Here is a 22,772-nt window from a genome sequence, read left to right as displayed (position 1 = left end):
GGGGGGGTGGGGGGGGGGGGGGGGTGGGGGGGGGGGGGGGGGGGTGGGCCCCCCCAGATGCTGGTGCTACCCCTGGTGTCTGGGGAGGCGTGTCTCATGGACACCAGTGGGACCATCAGGCTCCTCCCTCTGCTGTTCACCGCCGGCTCCCGGTACTTGGTACCCGGGAGGGGCATGTCCCCCCCCCCCCCCCCCCTTTGGCACACACCAAAGCGGCACACCTGGGCACACCCTCTGAGGACACACCCACTGAGGACACACCCTCTGAGGACACACCCACTGAGGACACACCCTCTGAGGATACACTCACTGAGGACACACCCACTGAGGACACACCCTCTGAGGACACACCCTCTGAGGACACACCCCCTGAACAAATCAGAGGAAACAGCAGCGGCCGGTGAGGAAGCAGCTGATCATCCACGCAGGTGTCAGAGCTTTGGCTGAATAAGGGGGCAGTCACCCTGTCCACCTGCACACACCTGTCCACCTGCACACACCTGTCCACCTGCACACACCTGTCCACACCTGTCCACCTGCACACACCTGTCCACCTGCACACACCTGTCCACCTGCACACACCTGTCCACCTGCACACACCTGTCCACGGCTGCGCCTCAACACCGCGGCCGGTGTTTATCCGGTCACTGAACAGGATCATGGCGGTGATGGGCTGGAATGGCTTTAGGGGCCTGGTGGTCCAAACACAGACCGGCCGGTCCGTTTGTCCCACATGCTGCGGGTTTCCTGGTGGTGGAAGAGGCTCAAATACGCACTCATATGTGGGGTCACTATGGGTCCGGTTCCGGCCGGAGCGTTTTCCCTGGAGGTTGTTCTGGTCCACGGTCATCTGGACTGTCGTCAGTGAGACAGAAACTGAAAACCACCTGACCCGGGCCACGGTATAAGTTGGATCAGGCTCAGAGCACCGGCGGTCCCCCCGGTGTCCATGAGGAAACAGCGGAGAGGCGCACGGCACCTGCCCGCTCCTGGACACCCCTGCCCCCGCAGGAACCCCCTCCGAGCTGAAATCTGGTTCCATCGGGTCAGGTAAGGGATGCAGAGTCCGAAATGCCCATGTGATCTAAAGTGGTCCTCCTCAGACCCTCCCGGTCCTCCTCAGCCCCCCTGCAGCTGCAGGTGTGTGTTTGCAGTTCTGCTGAATGTCCACAGTAGTTCCACCTCAGTGCCGTGAATGCTAGTGTGTGTGTGTGTGTGTGTGTGTGTGTGTGTGTGTGTGTGTGTGTGTGTGTGTGTGTGTGTGTGTGTGCGTGTGTGTGTGTGTGCGTGCGCATGTGTGGTTCACAAGAATAAACTAGAACAGAGATTTGGAGCTTTTAGAAAAACTCTACACATGAAATGGAGTGACTGAACAACAGTGCACTTTGAAGGCTTCATGCGCTTTTTCCGCAAAAGGCCAAAAAGTCTAATAATGTACACACCACGCATGTGCGCGCACGCGTGCATTCGTATGCACACACATGCACATGAACTCAGACCCCCCACACATAAAAACACCCTCTCAGAGCCTGAGTGAAGAGGGGAACAGGGAACCATAGACTGCCATCTAATGGGAAAAAGAACATGCAATTTCTTCCTCTTCCAAATATGGTAAAAGTGACGTCAGAGGGTAAAAACATGGTTAATAAATTAGTTTAGACCCTCCCCTCTCAAATGAAGCCCAGGTATCAGTGAAAGCAGGATTTATGCCTTAATGGCTCACGGATCAAAAACAGTGGTTCTAATGAAAGAAATAGTGCGTTTTCTGCGCACTTGGCAGACAGATGCTAGTCTGGTCATTTTCTTTTCTTTACAATGTGCATATTTGAGTTGGTGGACAGAATTTTAAAGATCATGCAAAAATGAACAACTTTTGAATTCTAACCTTATTTAAATTGTGAAAAATAATGTGAAGTTTTTTAACACAAAGTGCAAAGTGTGCCTAAAAAGCACACCCGGATACTGGAGGGATAATAATAATATACATTCACACACTATGAGACAGTCAAATAATATTCACAGTCAATTCTCACATACAACACAAGGTCAATTTAATATCAAACTAAAAGTTCCCACACTGTAAAAAAAAAAAAAAAAAAATTAAAAAAATGCTGTTGTTTTTACAGAAAAAAGCTGGCAGCTGTGGTTTCCAGAACAATACTGTAAAAAACACATCCAACTGTAAACATATTTACGGAGTAACATGTAGATTGAACATTTTAAACATGTAGATTGAACAGTTTAAACATGTGGATTGAACAGTTTAAACATGTGGATTGAACAGTTTAAACATGTAGATTGAACAGTTTAAACATGTAGATTGAACATTTTAAACATGTAGATTTAACAGTTTAAACATGTAGATTGAACAGTTTAAACATGTAGATTGAACAGTTTAAACATGTGGATTGAACAGTTTAAACATGTAGATTGAACAGTTTAAACATGTAGATTGAACAGTTTAAACATGTAGATTGAACATTTTAAACATGTAGATTTAACAGTTTAAACATGTAGATTGAACAGTTTAAACATGTAGATTGAACAGTTTAAACATGTGGATTGAACAGTTTAAACATGTAGATTGAACAGTTTAAACATGTAGATTGAACAGTTTAAACATGTAGATTGAACATTTTAAACATGTAGATTTAACATTTTAAACATGTAGATTTAACAGTGGATTTAAATGGTAAATGTTCTTCACTTCTTTAGCTCATTTTCTCCTCCTTCATGGTGTCCACAGCTCTTTCCAAATCCACCAGGTCCAACTGGGACCAGTTTAGGGTTCAGTGTCTTCCATGGACACTTGGACATATGGACAGTCAGAGCCAGGATTGGAACCACCAACCCTTTGGTTATTGGACGAGCCGCTCTACCAACTCTACCAACCCATTCATTTACTAATTTAAAATGGTACATGGTAAAGGTTGACTTTTTTATGACTTTTTATTAAAAAAACAAAAAAAGCAGATATGCTCTTATTTCAACAATAAAACAAGACAAATCCATCATTTCTTCATACTAACCTGGTTTTGTTCACATACTCTTCCTGTAAAAACTACAGTTATATTTGATTTAATCGTTAACACAGAAATCTGTTCAAATGAACAACTTTGCATTGTATTGTCACTTAGAGTTTTTTATGTTTCAATTTTACAACTTTTTGGTGTGAATTCTCCAGTCATTTTTTACAGTGCACATTATGGTACATGAAACCCCCCATGATCAAAAATAACACCTTAATCTTAGTATTCAAATCCAGACTCAAATTCTTCCACTAAAGAAGTAATATTACATTTCATACCACTGTGCTGTTCATTTGAAACATTTTTCATGATTGTGAAAATGAAATCCTATTGGAGGATGTGTATGTACGCTATATTACTTTGGAGATAAGAGGATGTGTATACATTTAGTGTATGTATGCATGTATGTAAATGGTATATGTAGGGTGTATACTTGTACACACACACACACACACACACATATAAATATATATATATATATATATATATATATATATATATATATATATATATATATATATATATATATATATATATAATATTATTAGGGCTGTCAAAATGTGTTAATGCAGATGAATCCATCATCATGATTAAAATGTGAATGTGATCAGTCACCTGCAGCACAGGCTGCATGTGTGTGTGTGTGTGTGTGTGTGTGTGTGTGTGTGTGTGTGTGTGTGTGTGTGTGTGTGTGTGTGTGTGTGTGTGTGTGCAGTGGTCTGGGCAGTTTGTCCGGGCAGAGTTACCGTCACCCATGAACAAATGGACAGTTGAATGACAGGCAGCAGAACCAGCCCATAAAGATGGAAAACACTAAACAGCATGTGGGTCCTCTGGTCCTACACTTCCTATATTGGCGTCCCGTGTTGAGGTAGGTTTACATAGGTAGGATGGTGTTTTCTCTTTTGCACTTTAGGACCACTGTAGCAGCAGCAGCAAAAGACAAAAAACAATCTGACATCGAAACAAATTTTACAACAGACAAGCAGAAAAACATACAAGAGTGAAACATGAAATATAAAGAGAATAAAGGAAAAGGAATCTGCTCTTCATATAAATGTAGATTTAAATACCACTGACATATTCACACTATAGTTGCACATGCACATGGTGTGACGTGGGGGAGGGGTTACCGGGAATATGTTTGGAGTTGCATCACACCGATCCACCGGTCTGCTTTGGCCTCTGGAACATGGGTCTGCTTTGGCTTCTGGAACATGGGTCTGCTTTGGCTTCTGGAACATGGGTCTGCTTTGGCTTCTGGAACATGGGTCTGCTTTGGCTTCTGGAACATGGGTCTGCTTTGGCCTCTGGAACATGGGTCTGCTTTGGCTTCTGGAACATGGGTCTGCTTTGGCTTCTGGAACATGGGTCTGCTTTGGCCTCTGGAACATGGGTCTGCTTTGGCTTCTGGAACATGGGTCTGCTTTGGCCTCTGGAACATGGGTCTGCTTTGGCTTCTGGAACATGGGTCTGCTTTGGCCTCTGGAACATGGGTCTGCTTTGGCTTCTGGAACATGGGTCTGCTTTGGCTTCTGGAACATGGGTCTGCTTTGGCTTCTGGAACATGGGTCTGCTTTGGCTTCTGGAACATGGGTCTGCTTTGGCCTCTGGAACATGGGTCTGCTTTGGCTTCTGGAACATGGGTCTGCTTTGGCTTCTGGAACATGGGTCTGCTTTGGCCTCTGGAACATGGGTCTGCTTTGGCCTCTGGAACATGGGTCTGCTTTGGCTTCTGGAACATGGGTCTGCTTTGGCTTCTGGAACATGGGTCTGCTTTGGCTTCTGGAACATGGGTCTGCTTTGGCTTCTGGAACATGGGTCCGCTTTGGCTTCTGGAACATGGGTCTGCTTTGGCTTCTGGAACATGGGTCTGCTTTGGCTTCTGGAACATGGGTCTGCTTTGGCCTCTGGAACATGGGTCTGCTTTGGCTTCTGGAACATGGGTCTGCTTTGGCTTCTGGAACATGGGTCTGCTTTGGCCTCTGGAACATGGGTCTGCTTTGGCTTCTGGAACATGGGTCTGCTTTGGCTTCTGGAACATGGGTCTGCTTTGGCCTCTGGAACATGGGTCTGCTTTGGCTTCTGGAACATGGGTCTGCTTTGGCCTCTGGAACATGGGTCTGCTTTGGCTTCTGGAACATGGGTCTGCTTTGGCTTCTGGAACATGGGTCTGCTTGGCTTCTGGAACATGGGTCTGCTTTGGCCTCTGGAACATGGGTCTGCTTTGGCCTCTGGAACATGGGTCTGCTTGGCTTCTGGAACATGGGTCTGCTTTGGCCTCTGGAACATGGGTCTGCTTTGGCTTCTGGAACATGGGTCTGCTTTGGCTTCTGGAACATGGGTCTGCTTTGGCTTCTGGAACATGGGTCTGCTTTGGCCTCTGGAACATGGGTCTGCTTTGGCTTCTGGAACATGGGTCTGCTTTGGCCTCTGGAACATGGGTCTGCTTTGGCTTCTGGAACATGGGTCTGCTTTGGCCTCTGGAACATGGGTCTGCTTTGGCTTCTGGAACATGGGTCTGCTTTGGCTTCTGGAACATGGGTCTGCTTTGGCCTCTGGAACATGGGTCTGCTTTGGCTTCTGGAACATGGGTCTGCTTTGGCTTCTGGAACATGGGTCTGCTTTGGCCTCTGGAACATGGGTCTGCTTTGGCTTCTGGAACATGGGTCTGCTTTGGCTTCTGGAACATGGGTCTGCTTTGGCCTCTGGAACATGGGTCTGCTTTGGCCTCTGGAACATGGGTCTGCTTTGGCTTCTGGAACATGGGTCTGCTTTGGCTTCTGGAACATGGGTCTGCTTTGGCTTCTGGAACATGGGTCTGCTTTGGCTTCTGGAACATGGGTCCGCTTTGGCTTCTGGAACATGGGTCTGCTTTGGCTTCTGGAACATGGGTCTGCTTTGGCTTCTGGAACATGGGTCTGCTTTGGCCTCTGGAACATGGGTCTGCTTTGGCTTCTGGAACATGGGTCTGCTTTGGCCTCTGGAACATGGGTCTGCTTTGGCCTCTGGAACATGGGTCTGCTTTGGCTTCTGGAACATGGGTCTGCTTTGGCTTCTGGAACATGGGTCTGCTTTGGCCTCTGGAACATGGGTCTGCTTTGGCTTCTGGAACATGGGTCTGCTTTGGCCTCTGGAACATGGGTCTGCTTTGGCTTCTGGAACATGGGTCTGCTTTGGCTTCTGGAACATGGGTCTGCTTTGGCTTCTGGAACATGGGTCTGCTTTGGCCTCTGGAACATGGGTCTGCTTTGGCCTCTGGAACATGGGTCTGCTTTGGCTTCTGGAACATGGGTCTGCTTTGGCCTCTGGAACATGGGTCTGCTTTGGCTTCTGGAACATGGGTCTGCTTTGGCTTCTGGAACATGGGTCTGCTTTGGCTTCTGGAACATGGGTCTGCTTTGGCCTCTGGAACATGGGTCTGCTTTGGCTTCTGGAACATGGGTCTGCTTTGGCCTCTGGAACATGGGTCTGCTTTGGCTTCTGGAACATGGGTCTGCTTTGGCCTCTGGAACATGGGTCTGCTTTGGCTTCTGGAACATGTGTCTGCTTTGGCTTCTGGAACATGGGTCTGCTTTGGCTTCTGGAACATGGGTCCGCTTTGGCTTCTGTTTGGAGTCCAGGACCCTCCGCACAAACGTTCATCCCTGCAGTCATTATTTTTATGATTCAAAGGAATCAGTTGAAGACTTACTGAAGCTTCTTTCACCCAGTTTTGTGTGTGCTGTCTGCGTTTAAAGATAGATGACCCTGACTACTACTACTACTACTACTACTACTACTACTACTACTACTGATACTACTACTACTACTACTGATACTACTACTACTACTACTACTATTACTACTACTACTGATACTACTACAGATACTACTACTACTACAACTACTACTACTACTGATACTACTACTACTACTGATACTACTACAGCTACTACTACTACTACTGATACTACTACTACTACTACTACTACTGATACTACTACAGATACTACTACTACTACTACTACTACTACTGATACTACTACAGCTACTACTACTACTACTGATACTACTACTACTACTACCACTACTACTACCGATACTACTACTACTACTGATACTACTACTACAACTACTACTACTACTACTGATACTACTACTACTACCACTACTATTACTACTACTGATACTACTACTACTACTATTGCTACTACTACTACTATTACTACTACTACTGATACTACTACTACTACTACTATTGCTACTACTACTACTATTACTACTACTACTGATACTACTACTACTACCACTACTATTACTACTACTGATACTACTACTACTACTATTGCTACTACTACTACTATTACTACTACTACTATTGTTACTACTATTACTACGACTACTACTACTGATACTACTACTACTACTACTACTACTGATACTACTACTACTACTATTACTACTACTACTGATACTACTACAGATACTACTACTACTACAACTACAACTACTACTACTGATACTACTACTACTTTTACTACTACTGATACTACTACTACTACTACTGTTACTACTAATAATGTATAAATTCTAAGTGTTTATTCCTCACATGTCTTCACATATGTAGAGGGTGGATGTGTGCGATAATGCAATGCCTTATGGGTAATCTGTTACTATGTAGGAGGATCCAAGTACCTCCTCTGTGCTGAAAGTACTCTCAGATACTGTTACTGTAATGGAAAGTACATTGTATTTTTGGGACTGGTGTTGTGTAACTGGTCACAGACTACTGTTCAGGGCTGTATTTTTAAATATCTAGTATCAGATTACTCAGGGTATTTGAGTCGGACTGAGGGATCACACCAGTTGAGTACATGTGTAGTAACGGAAGCGGCGCGTCCTCGTGGCGTAGTAGCGCACGCGCTGTAGTGGAAAGCATAATTGACCAAATATGTGCGTACTATTACTATTACTACTACTACTACTACTACTACTATTACTATTACTACTGCTGCTGCTGCTTCGTCAGGTCCAGGCAGGGGGCTCCAGCCCCTCATCATCACCATTATCATCACCACCACCACATGAGGAGGAGGAGGAGAAGGAGGAGGAGGAGCAAGGGGGGGGGCTTGGCCGTTGTTGTGAATGAGGGCCCACATGACGTCATGAAGCCAATGTCAACAATGCAGCTCCTGGAGGAGAAAAGGCGTTTCATCCTAACACACACTACACACACACACACACACACTCACAGACTGATGCCTAGGATCCGTTAAAACCGCCGCGGCCGTGTCTGCTGTCCGCGGGGCTGCACCGGAGAGAGAGAGAGAGAGAGAGAGAGAGAGAGAGAGAGCACAATGTGGACTTTTATCCAGCACAACTGAACCCAGGACGGAGGAGAAGAAAACACACACACACACACACGGGTAAGCACCGCTCCTCTGGATCTTCCCCGCTTTTACCCGGGATAATAATAATAATAATAATAATAATAATAATAATAATAATAATAATACTAGTAATAGTAATAGTAACAGTAACAGTAATAGTAACAGTAGTAACGGTGCAGCTGTAGTGCGTGTGCTGGTGCAGCTGAACACATCCGTCCGTCCGTCGGTCCGTCGGTCCGGGGCTGTGCTGTGCTCATGTGTCCGCTGTCAGGGCTTGTGTGTGGGCTGCTCGGTGCTGTTTGTTCCCGGTGCTGCTCCGGGTGTGTGTCTGCTGTTGGACCAGCTGCCTGTTCCTGCTGCGGAAAACTGGGGAGTCAGAAAAAAAACACGCGTAATTCCACCCGGAAAGTTGCGCCATAACAAAGTGTGTGTGTGTGTGTGTGTGTGTGTGTGTGTGTGTGTGTGTGTGTGTGTGTGTGTGTACTGTCAGCTGTGTGTGTCTGCAGTCACACTTGTGCTTAAACCCAGACCAGACCCAGTACAGTCCGGCAGGGTGCAGTGTGTGCTCCTCCTCCTTCTTCTCCTCCTTCTTCTTCTCCTCCTTTTCATTCTTCTGTTCATTACATTCCCGAACATGTGGGGGTTACACACTACAGTAAGCGGAGGTAAGGGGGGGGGGGGGGGGGGGGGTAATGCAGGCTGCGTTTTGCTGCCACAGCCGGAGCTCTGTGCTTCTGTCATGCTGGTGGGGGGGTGGGGGGGGCTGCAGAGGGACAAAGGAGCCAGCCTCCATCCTCTTATTCCCGCCCTCAGCCCTCTCCACTCGGTTCCGTCAACAACCCCCCCCCCCCTCAGAAAGCAGGAATGCTCGTGCACGGACGTGTTTTTTGTTCCCACAGACCTCCTTCTGCCCCCCCCCCCCCCCCCCCCCCCCACTGAACGGCTTTATTTAAGCAAACCAGACGCATCTGCACGGAGCAGCGCTTTTATATATAGACAAATAAATAGATAGGATGTTCAGTGTGCATGGCTTACACATACAGGGGAAAGGGGGTGGGGTTTGTGTGGGGGTGGGGGTGTGGGGGGGTGTAGTGTGCATGTGAAGGCTGTTTTGGTGACTTGTTGAAGCCGGCGTAAACAGACCGTGCAGTGTCCAGAGCAGGTCTTTGTTTTCCATAAAGCTGCTGTTCCAGCTCTCATCTGTGCTCATGGCATCAGCAGCAGCAGCAGCAGCAGCAGCACATGGAAGCAGAGGAGTGTGTGTGTGTGTGTGTGTGTGTGTGTGTGTCTGCTCAGTGTGTCCTCCACACTTCAGCTGAATGGAGCAGATGAGAGGTGACTGAAGCCCATGAAATATTTACCAGCCTACTGCTTCTGCTGCACACACTTATCTGCACCAAAGAACACATGAAATACTTCTCCTGGATTTGTGTAAATATCACCCAGAAAAAAGTGTATTAACAGAAAACATGAAGAAATCATTGACTAAAAACAGTGAAGTTAGTGCACAGTGTTGGTGTAGATGGAGCCGTGCACAAATGCCCTGAAAGCCCCCCTGCTCTGCCCAGATAGGGCATATGTGTGCAGTGTTAGGGCACATGTGGCGTTTGTTTCTGTCGTCATTCTGAAAGCCTGTCGTCTGAACTGTGGTCTGCTCCAGGTTCTCCAGACCAGATGCAGTATGTGTCTGAGCTGTGGCCTGTGTGGTGAACTACAGCCTGGGCACTCAGCGGCTCCGGTGCAGGGATGGTATGGCATGTTCAACAGCAGACCGACTACAGAGCACCAGCATCTGACTCCATAGGTGGATGTGTTTGGTTGTGTTTGGCAGATTGTGTAAAGACAAAACACTGAGCAAACAGCAGGAATTTCTGCCCAGAAGAAAACCCACTTCATTTAAAAACATGATCACCACACATTTGGGTGAACTTTGGCCTCCTTTGGGCCTCTGTTTGGGTCCGTTTGGGCTACTTTTTGGCTGGATTATGTGGATTTGAGGCTTTTCTGGGACAGTTATGGCTATATTTTGGAAGTCCGCAATTAGTTTTGGGTGAATTTTGGCTTCCTTCCTTCTGGTTTGATTTTGGCTTTCCTATTTTGGTCCATTTAGGGCCCATCCATCCGCCCAGAACTTTACCAAATGACGTGCCAGTTTTGGGCCAGATTTCAGCCATAATGAATTTGCGATCTGGGTTATTGGTTCATTCCATTTCAGATGATTCTTTGTTGGAAATGACATGGTTGCAGTGCCTTACAACTACTTCCTGTTGGGATACAAATGGGTTTGTAGAAAAACAGACCATCTGTGTGAACTGTTGTGCTGGTTTTCTTCGCTGTAGTTCTTGATACTGCCACTGGGTGGGGCCAAAGTAAGACATTTAAATCCCACAATTGCTTCAATTAATACACCTGATTAGATATTAATGATGATTTTTAACCCTTTCATGCATACTGGTCGCTCCAGTGGACAGTTCTTCTCCAGCTGTTCTCTTGTATATTCGTGAGTTTTGTTTTTTCAGTTCCATATCAGCCGACACAGTGGACACTAATGCATCATCCCATACACAGACATTTATGCCATTACTGGAACTGTGCTGATGATAAACCTGATCTGCACGAACATGTTTGACTGTACATCAAGTGCTTGTTATTGTTATTAGAACATATTATTATTATTATTATTATTATTATCTTCATGAAATGAGTAGTGACTAGTATTAGAGTTGGTTAAAATATGAGAAAACATCAGATTAGCAGCATTAAAAATGTTTTTATTTCATCGTTTTCACCCAATATATCAGTAAATACATGTTTCTTTGCTTCAAAAGCAACAAAGTTACAGACGGTGAACTCACACTCAGTCTGTGTTATGTGACCTTTGTTTTCTGTGGAGAGAAGGAAGACACTGAAGAAATGCAACATGGGGCTAAAAATGACGCAGCAGTTGACTTTTCTGGGAGATAATTGTGAAAAAACATCCATCACATGTTGCTTGGGTGTTTTGTTTTGTCCCAAATCTAAGCACATCTATGATCCAAACTTTTACTGTGACTTTTATTATATCGTAAACATCTGCTTTGGTGGAGGTCTGCGCTCCGAGTGCTTTTCTAGTTGTTTTTGAGTCCAGCAGGTGCACTTCACCAGCCAGATGGGACTCATAGACTCACTTAAAAAAACCCAAAAAAAACCCTCTAATACAACTTAATTAAAGATTTAACAACATACAGAAGTGAGTATAAAAAACAGAACGAGTGGGGGGTCATCTGCCTCTGCTGTCACAGAACTGATCCTCGATAACCAGTCAGAAATGAAATCAGAACGTTTCAAAGACCAAATATTGTCAGTGACAGCAAATAAAGTCTGCTCTCATGGGGGCTATGAGTAAAATCCACTTGTTCCAAATTTGGTCAAATTTATTCCCCTCCATCTTTTAAGATTTTCCATGATTGGCTGTCTTCTTTTTTACCTTTAGAAAAACTGACCTTGGATAAATATAATCGTGGCCATTTTTTTAATGAATTTTGGTCGCCTTTACTCTGTGGTATGGAGAAAGTTTGGGTTTGTCCGTCAAATGCAGAATACTGCCCTGCTACTAACATTTATGTTACAGTATGCATCACCATGCTTATGCTGCTTCCCCTATTATTATTATTATTATTATTATTATTAATTTATTTATTTTAATTTATATTTAGACGTGTATGTTTTTTGGTGTGTTACTTTTGAGTGTGTTTAGCTCAGGGCTGTCAGACTCATTTTAGTTCAGTTCCACTTCCACCCCAAAATGATCTGCAGTGGGCTGGACCAGCAAAATAATAACAGTGAAAAAAGTAAAATTACATTATGATAATGTTTACATCTACAATGTTTCATTAAAAATCTGAATAACATGAACAACTTGAAATGTCTTAAGAAAAACAAATGTAATTTTAACAATATTCTGCCTCAGTTTATCAGATTATCATTTACACATGTGCATTACATCTTACATTACAATTACAAATACACCAAACATATAGTACCAGGTAGAATATTGGTAAAATTGCATTTATTTGTCTTAAGACATTTCAGGTTGTTCATATCTGTTCAGGTTATTCACATTTTTTTGTAAAAGGATAGTTTATTAATGTAAACATTTTCATGTAATTCTACTTTTTTTCACTAAAACAAAGATAAAACCTGCAGTTGTCATTATTTATAGGCTATTGTGATACTATTTTACTGATCTGACCCAGTTGAGATCTGTATGTGGAACCTGAATCAAAATTATTTTTTACACCATTGATTGTTAATATCTTCAGTATAATTCATCCTATGGGCCGGATTTGGCCCCCGGGCCGCATGTTTGACACCTGTGGTTTAGCTGGTTTATTCCTTTAGGGGTGGGGGGGGGGGGGGGGCACAAAGGAGACTACAAAATGTAAGACTCAGTATCCCTAAGTTTGTACTGTATCTGGATGATTCTCTTTTGTGAAATAAAAGATATTTAAAAAAAATACATATATATTACTCCCTAAGCAGCTTGTAAATTATCTGTGCAAAGTTTCCACAGCGCGGTCTTCCCACAGATTTGATGATGCAACTAACCTTTTGGATACAGTAACAGAGCACAGTAAGAATTATGTCCAGGCAAACACATGGAGTTCAGCCATTAGTAATGTGAATAATTACACATCTGCCTCTCCCGCTCCAAGTCAGAGTTTCTGGAATGGAATGCAGAGTATGTGAATATCCTGCATCATGTAGGATGAAGTCGTACCTGTATTTGGTTTGACACATGACTGATCTGAATACAAGCGTCCTGTTGAGCAGCTGCTGGAATAACTCTGCATATGTGACAGTCAGACATGAGCAGCCACTTCAGCATCATTAGTCCCATGTGTGGAAGGAAAATGACCCTTCAGCCTCTCTCTCTCTGTCTCTCTCTCTCTGTCTCTCTCTGTCTCTCTCTCTCTGTCTCTCTCTGTCTCTCTCTCTGTCTCTCTCTCTCTCTCTCTCCTCTCTCTCTCTCTCTCTCTCTGTCTCTCTCTGTCTCTTGTTCTCTCTCCTCTCCTCTCTATCTCTCTCTCTCTGTCTCTCTCTCCCTCTCTCTCTCTTCTCTCCTTCTCTCTCTCTCTCTCTCTCTCTCTCTCTCTCCTCTCTCCTCCCTCTCCTCTCTCTCTCTCTCTCCCTCTCTCTCTCTCTCCTCTCTCTCTCTCTCTCTCTCTCCCTACTCTCTCTCTCTCTCTCTCTCTCTCTCTCTCTCTCTGTCTTGTTTTGATGCTTTACAGAATTTTCTGCGGCTGCTGAAGTCATGCTCTTTGTGTGGGCTCTTCTCTGCCTTTCATCGTTTCATTGAGGTGCAGAACACTAATGGTTTCCAATGATCCAGTTGTAAATGTGAATAAACAAGCCCACAGCTGATTTCCCTCAGAAACATTATATTCCACGCTGAAAAAGCCAAAGTGCGTACTCTGTTAGAGTGGCTTTGGGGACTGGAGAGTCTCCGACGAAAGAGATTAATAAGTAAATAGGCTACGCCGCACAAGAAGTCTAAATATCCCTGTTCAAAGTTGCATGTAAGTATGTGTCTGTGAACATGTGTGATCCGGTCCATGTGCCTCCAGTCGCATGTCGACACTTTAATGCACACACTGACGATACACAGAGACGGCGACTGTAGGAATAATCCTACCATATAACACACGTTCTGTGTCTCATCGCTGTTCCATCACAGGAAGGCGTTTGTTCGCTTTTCCTCAGCCTTCACAGGCCCCATCGCCGCCAAACTCACCAAATGAATACAAACATGAGCTGACTATCGACCAGGCACAATTTTATGTCTGTATTCAAATGTTGTGAGGCATGCTGGGAGATCCGAGCCTCTGTCTACTTTGAATTCTTCATCCCTGCCTCCATACTCATTTTCAGAAGTAGTTCTGCTGCCGTTCATGACGTTTCTACTGTTAGCAGACGATGCTGCAGTGTGAAGGCTGCAGTTCATGAATTTAACCCTTTCATGCATGAATTATGAGAACCTTAAGCAAGATTTTTTTTCCTCAGTGATTTTATTCCTTTTTAGGCATGAAAAAACAATCTGATTAAAATTCTTTTTATGAACCTAACCCAAAAATGTCCACTCAGCTGGATGCCATGTGCTTCATTTTGAAGCAAATAAATATGCATTTATTGACATTCTGCGTCAAAACTATGAAATTTAAAAAGATGAATGCTGCTAATCTGATGTTTTCTCACATTTTAACATACTATTACTAGTCATAAAAACACCCAAACTTTTTGTAAAAAAAAAAACAAAAGCCTTAATTACAGTCTAATAACAATTAACAATTGATTTCCACTCAAACATGTCAGTGCAGATCAGGTTATCAAGAGCAGGAAAGTTCCAGTACTGGTCTGAATGTCAGTGTATTATTATGGGATGGTGCATGAGCGTCCACTGTGTTGGCTGATCTGGAACTAAAACAACAAAAGCCATGAATATACAAGAGAACAGCTGGAGAAGAACTGACCACTGGAGTGACCACTGGAGTGACCACTGTGCATGAAAGGGTTAATCCTGCTGGACAGGCCAAACACATCCATGCTCTTCCCTTCATGCCTCACATGTTGGCTCAAATTATTACCTGCACATGCAGGATTCAGTGGTACTTTACAAATGGATAGTGGTTGCAGACAAGTTCTACTTATCATGTGATCATACAATAGCACCATGAGTACAGTGCCACTAGTCTGAAGAAAAGGGGAAAGTCCACGTTGGAGCCTCTTAGCTGGTTGATATTTAGTTAAACTGCAACTAAAAGTGAATGGATCTACCTGGAACGAAACGATTTTTACTGACTGAGTTGTAATAGTGACATCATGCTTTGTTTAAGTAACAGCAAAAACCTTTGAAATACAAAAAGGAATGTAATGAAATAAAACACCGACACAAAAGTTGGAAACATGACGTTTTAGTAGGTTTACATGAGTGTTGACCTAGATGATTGTCAAATGATTTCAGATTTTTTTCTTTTGTTTATCAACCAGTTGTTAATTCAGGTCTGAATTGTGTTACATCACATGAGTATTTAGTCAGATTTTGCGAACATTTTCATCATCATCAGTCACAACAGCGCTCCTCCACATAAGTGGAAGCATAAAAAATGTGTGGTTTCAAGGTTCCAGGTTCCTTTATTTGTACCCGTGGGTAGATTTGTTGTGCAGTCGAGGTGATTGCTTTGGCATTACAGCAAGACATACGTTGAACATGTTAGACAGGTACTGGATCCAGCTTACAGACAGGACAAAACAGGACAAAAAGTGCAGAGTTCCACCATTCAACAGTATAGCAGCATGGATAAGGAAAAGAATGAAATAAATAAATAACAGCAAATAAATCAAAACAAGATGCAATAAAACACAATAAAAACCCAGAGAAGATAAAAACAGTCTGGGATAAAAAACCAGGATAAGAACATAACATTTAAAATTTGAAGTCACCATAATAATAATAATAATAATAATAAACAGAGCAAAAAAATAGAATAAATAAGTAAAATAAGCTAATGAAGTGCAATGTCACTATTTCTTACACCGCTTTGGCAGAGTTGATTTTATTTCTTTCTTTATTAGGATCCCCATTAGCGGATGCAGGACATCAGCTGCTCTTCCTGGGGTCCTCCCATAACAAACAGACGTAACAGTATACATTTACAAGCACAGAAAGGATGTGATCCATACTGATGTTGCTTAACTACACTGAGCAGTCAAAGAAGTAAATTCATAATAATGAATTGATCGGAATCAGAATCGTGTTTATTGCCATGTAAATAAACAACATACTGATGCTGCAGGCCGGATTGGACCCTTTGTTGGACCGATTTTGGCCCACGGGCCGTATGTTTAACAACTTTAGTCTAATGTATGAGATTTAGGGGCATATTATATGAAAACAGAGATAATATTAATATTTATGTTTTCATCAGTGTCATCATTGAGCATCATTGTGTTTTTGTTACATTAGAATGAGCTGTTTGTACTTACAGGAGTTTGTTTCTGTTTCAGTGGCTGCATTTTCTTTGGCCGCCATAGATAAAGGGTACAACAAGAGCTGCGCTAGTAATCAAACTGCAATTGGAACTGGGAGCTTCTCTGAAAAGGGTTCCTAAAAACTTCAGAAATTCAACCCAGATGTAGACGAATGTTATGAAGCAAGTTTGGAGGCACTGTGGGTCAATTCGAAAAATAAATATTTACTGAGATAAAAGAGAAACTATTTTTCAGATAAAACCCATTTTTATACTATTTTACATTATATTTAACTCAAAAATCTGTATGTGACATGAACAAAAGGACATGAAAATTACACGCTACTATTTTTTAAAATATCTCCTTATTCTCTCACAGGTACATTTTGGGAATTGAACTAATTATGCAAGGCAGAGTGTTCACAAAAATGACCGCTGTTGCAAAATCATTTGTGATTTATATGTGTTTAACTGGACAGGTTCTGCATGTAACACATGTGGACACGATGGGTTACACATGAAACCTGGAATGAAACTGAGATTCATGAAAAACCCACATGTCTGGATTAGAAAAACCACTAGAATCATCAAATTTAACACAGTGTCTTTATTTATAGCGGTATATAAGACCATTTACAGGCATGTTTTCCAGATTAAATGCACTGACTCTTAGGTAGTTTTTCATGTCCCAATTTTGGTCCTATTCTTGGCCCAAAACTGTATTAAAATCCATTAACTTTGGGATGGCTCAGAGCAGGAGTTTACATTTTTTTGCATTTATCTGAGGTCATCATTAGGTCCATCCTGGGTGGAAATATGTCTGAATTTGTCTTTTATCATTGGGTCTAAAAAGCTGTCTTAGTGCTAGGCACCAAAAAAACCCATATTCATAGAAGCACCCACTTTAAAAAAACAAACAAACAAACAAAAAAACCAGTTCCAAAGTCTTTGTTTAACCATTTTGTCATAGTTTCAATAAGCGTATGCAATGCCTCAAAATCCATTTTCAGAATTTTGTGGACACATAACGTTGCTGAACCTAGACCTGACCAGCTGATCATAACACTGCCCCCACAGGCTTGTACTGTAGGCACTAGGCATGATGGGTAATCACTTCATCTGCCTGTGATAAAGGACTTGTCACAGCTCAAACATTTTCATTACTGCAGTAATTATCTAATGGAAGGATCTGAACTATTCAGTGATTTAAATGGACTGTTTCTTTTGTTTTTTTTTGCCAAGTATTGTGTATAATTGCAAAAGGCTGAAAGGGAGTGCAGTGTAAAACATGCATCAAAGCCACTTTTCATTCATCTGTTTTTTTTTCATTTTGTGTATTTACTAGTTCAAAAAAGGCACATTTCAAACTGATGTGTAATCTGTGCATTTTCACTGACAACTTGATAGTCAAGCCAAAACATCCCAGTCATATTACGTGACCTTTTCAACAAATTGCACAGCCATAGACACGAGGATGAATTGTGAAATACAATAATTCTCCCTCCCCAGGGTGAGATTTGAAAAAGCAGCAGCTAAATATCTCACAGAAATAACAGTGAGTCAGTATAATCAGGTTTCCATCCATCCAAAACCCGATACACACTCCTGCTGCTGTACACACTCGACCCAATAACAAAGCAAACTGTTTTCTGATACAGGACTCTGAGCTCCACAGTCCACGTAAACATGAGGTAAACACCGAGGCAGTGATGAGGTCACTTCCAAAAGCTCTGTTCGACCTGCAGCTGCTGCCACAGTGTCTCTGCAGAAGAGCAGAAGAAGACAGAAGGACGCTGCACCGCCTCCTGACGGCCACTAGGGGGCACATGCACAGACTGAGAACTGTAGCAGAGTTTAGGAACATCACACACAACTATAGAGGGTCTGCACAGCCGCACCCCCCCAGGCCACACCCCTCTAAGCCCAGGCCCCGCCCCTCGTCAGACTGTTTAAACCAACCTGCTCAACATGACGGAGTATAGCAGTAAACACAGCCAGAGAAAAGGACCATGGGAAATCTGAAATTAAATGAAGGACAGTTGGACTGGACATGGATCTGGACCAGCTACCAAAGAACAAGTGGTCCATGAACACTGACATGTGGACACAAATGGAGGATCCAGACCTGATCCAGGGTCTAAAACTAGGGCCCAGAACCAGCTGATCCAAAGTGCATTTCCAGTAGAGTGAGGACCAGTGTCGGCTGCTGGTCTTTCAGACAGGGGAAGCTCACTGTCACTTACATAAAAAAAGTCCAGTTCTTTAAACATAAATTCGTCCTCCGTTCCTTTTTCAGAAAATGCTCAGTGACCTTATCGTACCAACTAAACAAGAAAACGCTGAAATTCTGTTAAATTGAAACAAGGAAGTACAATGAGTGTGTTTTCTTCCAGGTCAGTAAATGAACAGTTCATTTGGTTTGTGTGATTTCCCAGCAGAATGTGTGACATATTAAACTGAACTGTGTCAGTGAAGGAGCAGATCTGAAAACAGCTGTCAATCAAACCACATTCAGCCTTTGGACTGATCCTCCAATCAGCATGTGGAAGCTCAGCGTCCGGCCCGGCCGAGCTCCGCCCACAGCTCCATTCACCCCCAGAGACGCCAAGCGTCCGGGGGCGGGACAACATGGTGTCATTTATCCAGTTAGCGTCGGTTTAAAGCAGTTCCACTCAGTCCCATTGAAGTGCATGGACGCTGAGCGTCTACGGACAAATGCACTGAGAAGATGGAATGAACAAACACAGACACGGGAATGGAGGAGAAGTGAACAACATCCAGTCCACTGATCTGGGATCAAACTGATTCTGAAACAACTGGTCTGAGAGATGAACGTGTTCCAACACATTTGGAGTCAATGAAATGAAAACAACTGAACAGATTTGAGCATTTAATTTTGGTAATTTTAGGGGAAGCTGAGCTTCCCCTGCAGTCTGACAGGAAACACCTCTGCCGTGGACTGACCCCAGTGAATCTATGCAGGATCTACTGGGACTGAGCAGATTTACTGAGTAGAGTCTAGTTCAGATCCAGTCCTTTATCCAACACAGATACTGCTGTGGACCAGCAGGGCACCACTGCATTCTGGGAAATTAGCAGATTTACACCACCTGGTTTAAATGAACATATTCTGATAATATTATGGCTTTAGTGTCGGAATATGAGGACTTTAATCTCATAAACAAATGATATTTTTGTTAAATTATTTTATTTTATTTTTTTAACTATGACTTTCTTCTCATAACATTGTGATTCTTTTTGTATTTGACTTTATTCTCATAAAATTCCAGGTTTTGTCTCCATATTTTCTGCCTTTCTTCTGGTAGTGCCCAGTGTTTTTCTTTTCTTCTGTGGTCCTAATACTCCGTCGTAGCTTTATTCTCCAGTTCCCCGTATTTGTAAAACTAGGTTGGCCTCAGTTTCAGTTTTTACTAATATGTAGGAGCACAAGGTTCACAATCACAAAATGAGACAAAAACCAGGAAAGATCTGATCATGAAACCAAGAGCTGCACTAAGAAGGACGTTGCCAAAACAATAGGTCATTTCAGGTCTGATTGGAGCCAAAAATACAGCATCAGTGAATGTTAGCTGACACCAAACAGGATCCACAGATCTAGGTTTGGTTTCCTGGGTTTGTGGATCCATCTGCTTCTCTTTTCTTTGTCTTTGGGTGTCTGTAAACGATAGCTCCCACTGCTTTAAGAACCTGAAAATACAATCAACCAACAACAGCTCTGACACATTTTTATTCAATATAGTTCTTCAGTTTAGACAGGATTGAAGCTGTCACTCATCTGCCTCTGTCTGACACTCAGTGGGCGGAGCCACAGTGACTTCCACTAGTGCTGACGTCACGTGCAGACCCTCTGTAGCAGAAGTGGATGTAGGACGGACATGACACTAGAAACACAAAGACGGTCACATGAAGGTTTTATCATCGTCTGCTTCCGTCTCAGTGTCTGTGCTGGAAACATATGCAGTGTGTGTGTGTGTGCGTGTGTGTGTGTGTGTGTGTGTGTGCGTGTGTGTGTGTGTGTGTGTGTGTGTGTGTGTGCGTGCGTGTGCGTGTGTGTGTGTGTGTGTGCAGCTGATCAAGGGCAGTCTGTCAGTGTGTGAAGGTGATGAGTACAGTCCGTCCCAGGAGGTCTGGTCCTGCTGGGGGGGGCAGAGGAAAGCGGACACAGACTGTGACGGCTCTGTTCATGCCATCTCCATTTCTTTCTTTCTTTCTGTTTTTTTTTCTTTTTGTCTGTACCTCTCCATCTGAAATCCTGTGTTCTTTTCTCAACACATCTGTTCTCACCACCTTTGCCTCAGCTGTCTGTGGATGTGGAGGACAGGTGTGTGTGTGTGTGTGTGTGTGTGTGTGTGTGTGTGTGTGTGTGTGTGTGTGTGTGTGTGGTGTGAAGCACAGCTCTGCTCTGATCCAGCATCACTGACCAACCTGGGACTGACCACCACCCAGGCACTGAGGAGGAGGACTGACCGACTGACGGTCTTTCTTTCTTTCTTTCTTTCTTTCTTTCTTTCTTTCTTTCTTTCCTTGTCTTCATTGTATAAAGTATCAGAAAACAGTGAAAACAGGAAATGTTTGAATGCAAACAGCTGGAATCAAAGAATTTAGACTTTTGTTCTTGTAGAATGACCCAAACCATTTGTTCTCAGTCCAAACCGTCAGTTCTGAAATAAGTGAATCATCCCAGACTGTTGCAGTTCTACAGACGCTGGTAAACAAAGGCTGCAGGTTCAGAGTTTCACAGGTGGAGTTCCAGTTGTCATTTCTGTTCTGAGACTCAGAGTGGAGACACTGACACTAGGACTGTGGGTGCAGGTTTCATCTGAACTAACAGGGGACACATTCAGGGGGGTCTGGGTCTGGGTCTGGGTCTGGGGTCTTTTCTCAGAACATTCAGCAAACACTTAATGTCCTGTGCTCATGGGGAATTTTTTTTCATTTACATAAAAGACACAAAATTCAATTGAAGCAAATGTGCTTTTTTTCCTCCTTAAACCTATTTGATGACAAAAGGTGTTGATGCTCCTCATGTTTCCTGTAGTTTAACATTTATCGAAGCTGTTTTTAACTGAAAATCCGACTCTGAAATATCAGTCCATGCATTTGTAACAAGCAGACTAGATTACTGGAATGGTTTATTCACTGAACTCCCAAAATCAAGTATTCAGAGGTTACAACTCATTCAAAATGCAGCTGCGCGTATTCTCACTGGTACCAAGAAGTATGGACACATCCCCCTTCTTAAATCTGTGCACTGGTTAAAACAAGAATCGATTTCCAAACCCTGCTCCTGGTTTACAAAGCAGTGCATGGCCTTGCACCTCAGTACATCCCAGATCTGCTCATCATTTACATCCCAGCAACAACACTCCAGTCAACAGGCGGGGGCAACTTACCCGTTCCTCACACCAGATCCAAGAAAGGGGAGGGGGCTTTTAGTGCATATGCCCCCCAAACATGGAACACCCTGCCTGATACAGTTAGACATGCACATCAGGAGACGTTTGAAAAAACAGATTAAAAAAGGTCTGTTTGTTCAGCAGCGTTCTGCTGCGCTGTGTGCATGTGTGGGTGTGGGGGATGCGCGCATGTGCCAGTTTCAGTGTGTGCATAAACGATTGTTTCATCCGTGTATCATTTGTTCATTTGTTTTTCAATTTAAAATAAAAAACACTCATTTTTTGGTTTTTCATTTTCAAAACCACAATGAAAAACAGATAACAGTTCATTTTTCCATTTCCTGATTTTGTGCTCAAATGAAAAATGGAAAAAACAGATAACGACCGTTTCATCCGATTTTGCCATTTTTAATAAAGTTAAGTTGTCTGACCCGTAATTAGTCATTACAAGGAAAAAAATAAACAAATGGAATTTTCCAAATTAACGAGATACTGTTTTCTGAAAATTTAAATTCGGCTCTGTTTTTCTGAATGAATTAATTCAGAAAAAACAGAGCCAAATTAATTTTTGTGTGAATGCGATACACTTCCGTCTGTATCAAACAGCTGCTTAATTATAGTAAAATATTCCTCCAGTCCGGCCAGGATTCTGGTTGTTTATTTTTCAAATGAAATTTCTGTTTTTTCAGGTTATTCACATCTTTTTTGTAAAATATAAATATTTCATAACTTAATTGGGTTTTTTGTACTGAAACAAAATGGAAAAACTTGGATTTGTCATTATTTATAGGTTATTAAGTCTATATTTACTGGTCTGGCCCGCTTGAGATCAAACCGGGCTAAATATGACCCTGAACCAAAATGAGTTTGACAGCCCTGATTTAGAATATAGTTTCCTGAAAAATAACTGTTTTGGACACAAGAGGTTTCGCCCGGCAGCCACGCTGT

The 22,772-nt window shown here is 43.0% G+C and overlaps 1 protein-coding gene across 1 annotated transcript in view; it reads left to right on the top strand.

Annotated features, from left to right (window-relative positions):
• The first annotated feature begins 949 nt into the window (after window positions 1–949).
• The window catches only part of LOC115413251 (transcription regulator protein BACH2-like), a 126,877-nt gene continuing 105,054 nt past the window's right edge, over window positions 950–22,772 (top strand). The window contains exon 1 of the mRNA XM_030125985.1: window positions 950–1,050. Coding sequence (XP_029981845.1) covers window positions 950–1,050 — 101 coding nt within the window. The remainder of the gene's footprint in view (window positions 1,051–22,772) is intronic.

Source organism: Sphaeramia orbicularis, chromosome 22 (genome assembly GCF_902148855.1).
Source record: "Sphaeramia orbicularis chromosome 22, fSphaOr1.1, whole genome shotgun sequence".
Classification (NCBI taxonomy): Eukaryota; Metazoa; Chordata; class Actinopteri; order Kurtiformes; family Apogonidae; genus Sphaeramia; species Sphaeramia orbicularis.
The sequence above is the reverse complement of the archived record's forward strand: the minus strand, read 5'-3'. Positions and strand labels throughout refer to the sequence as shown.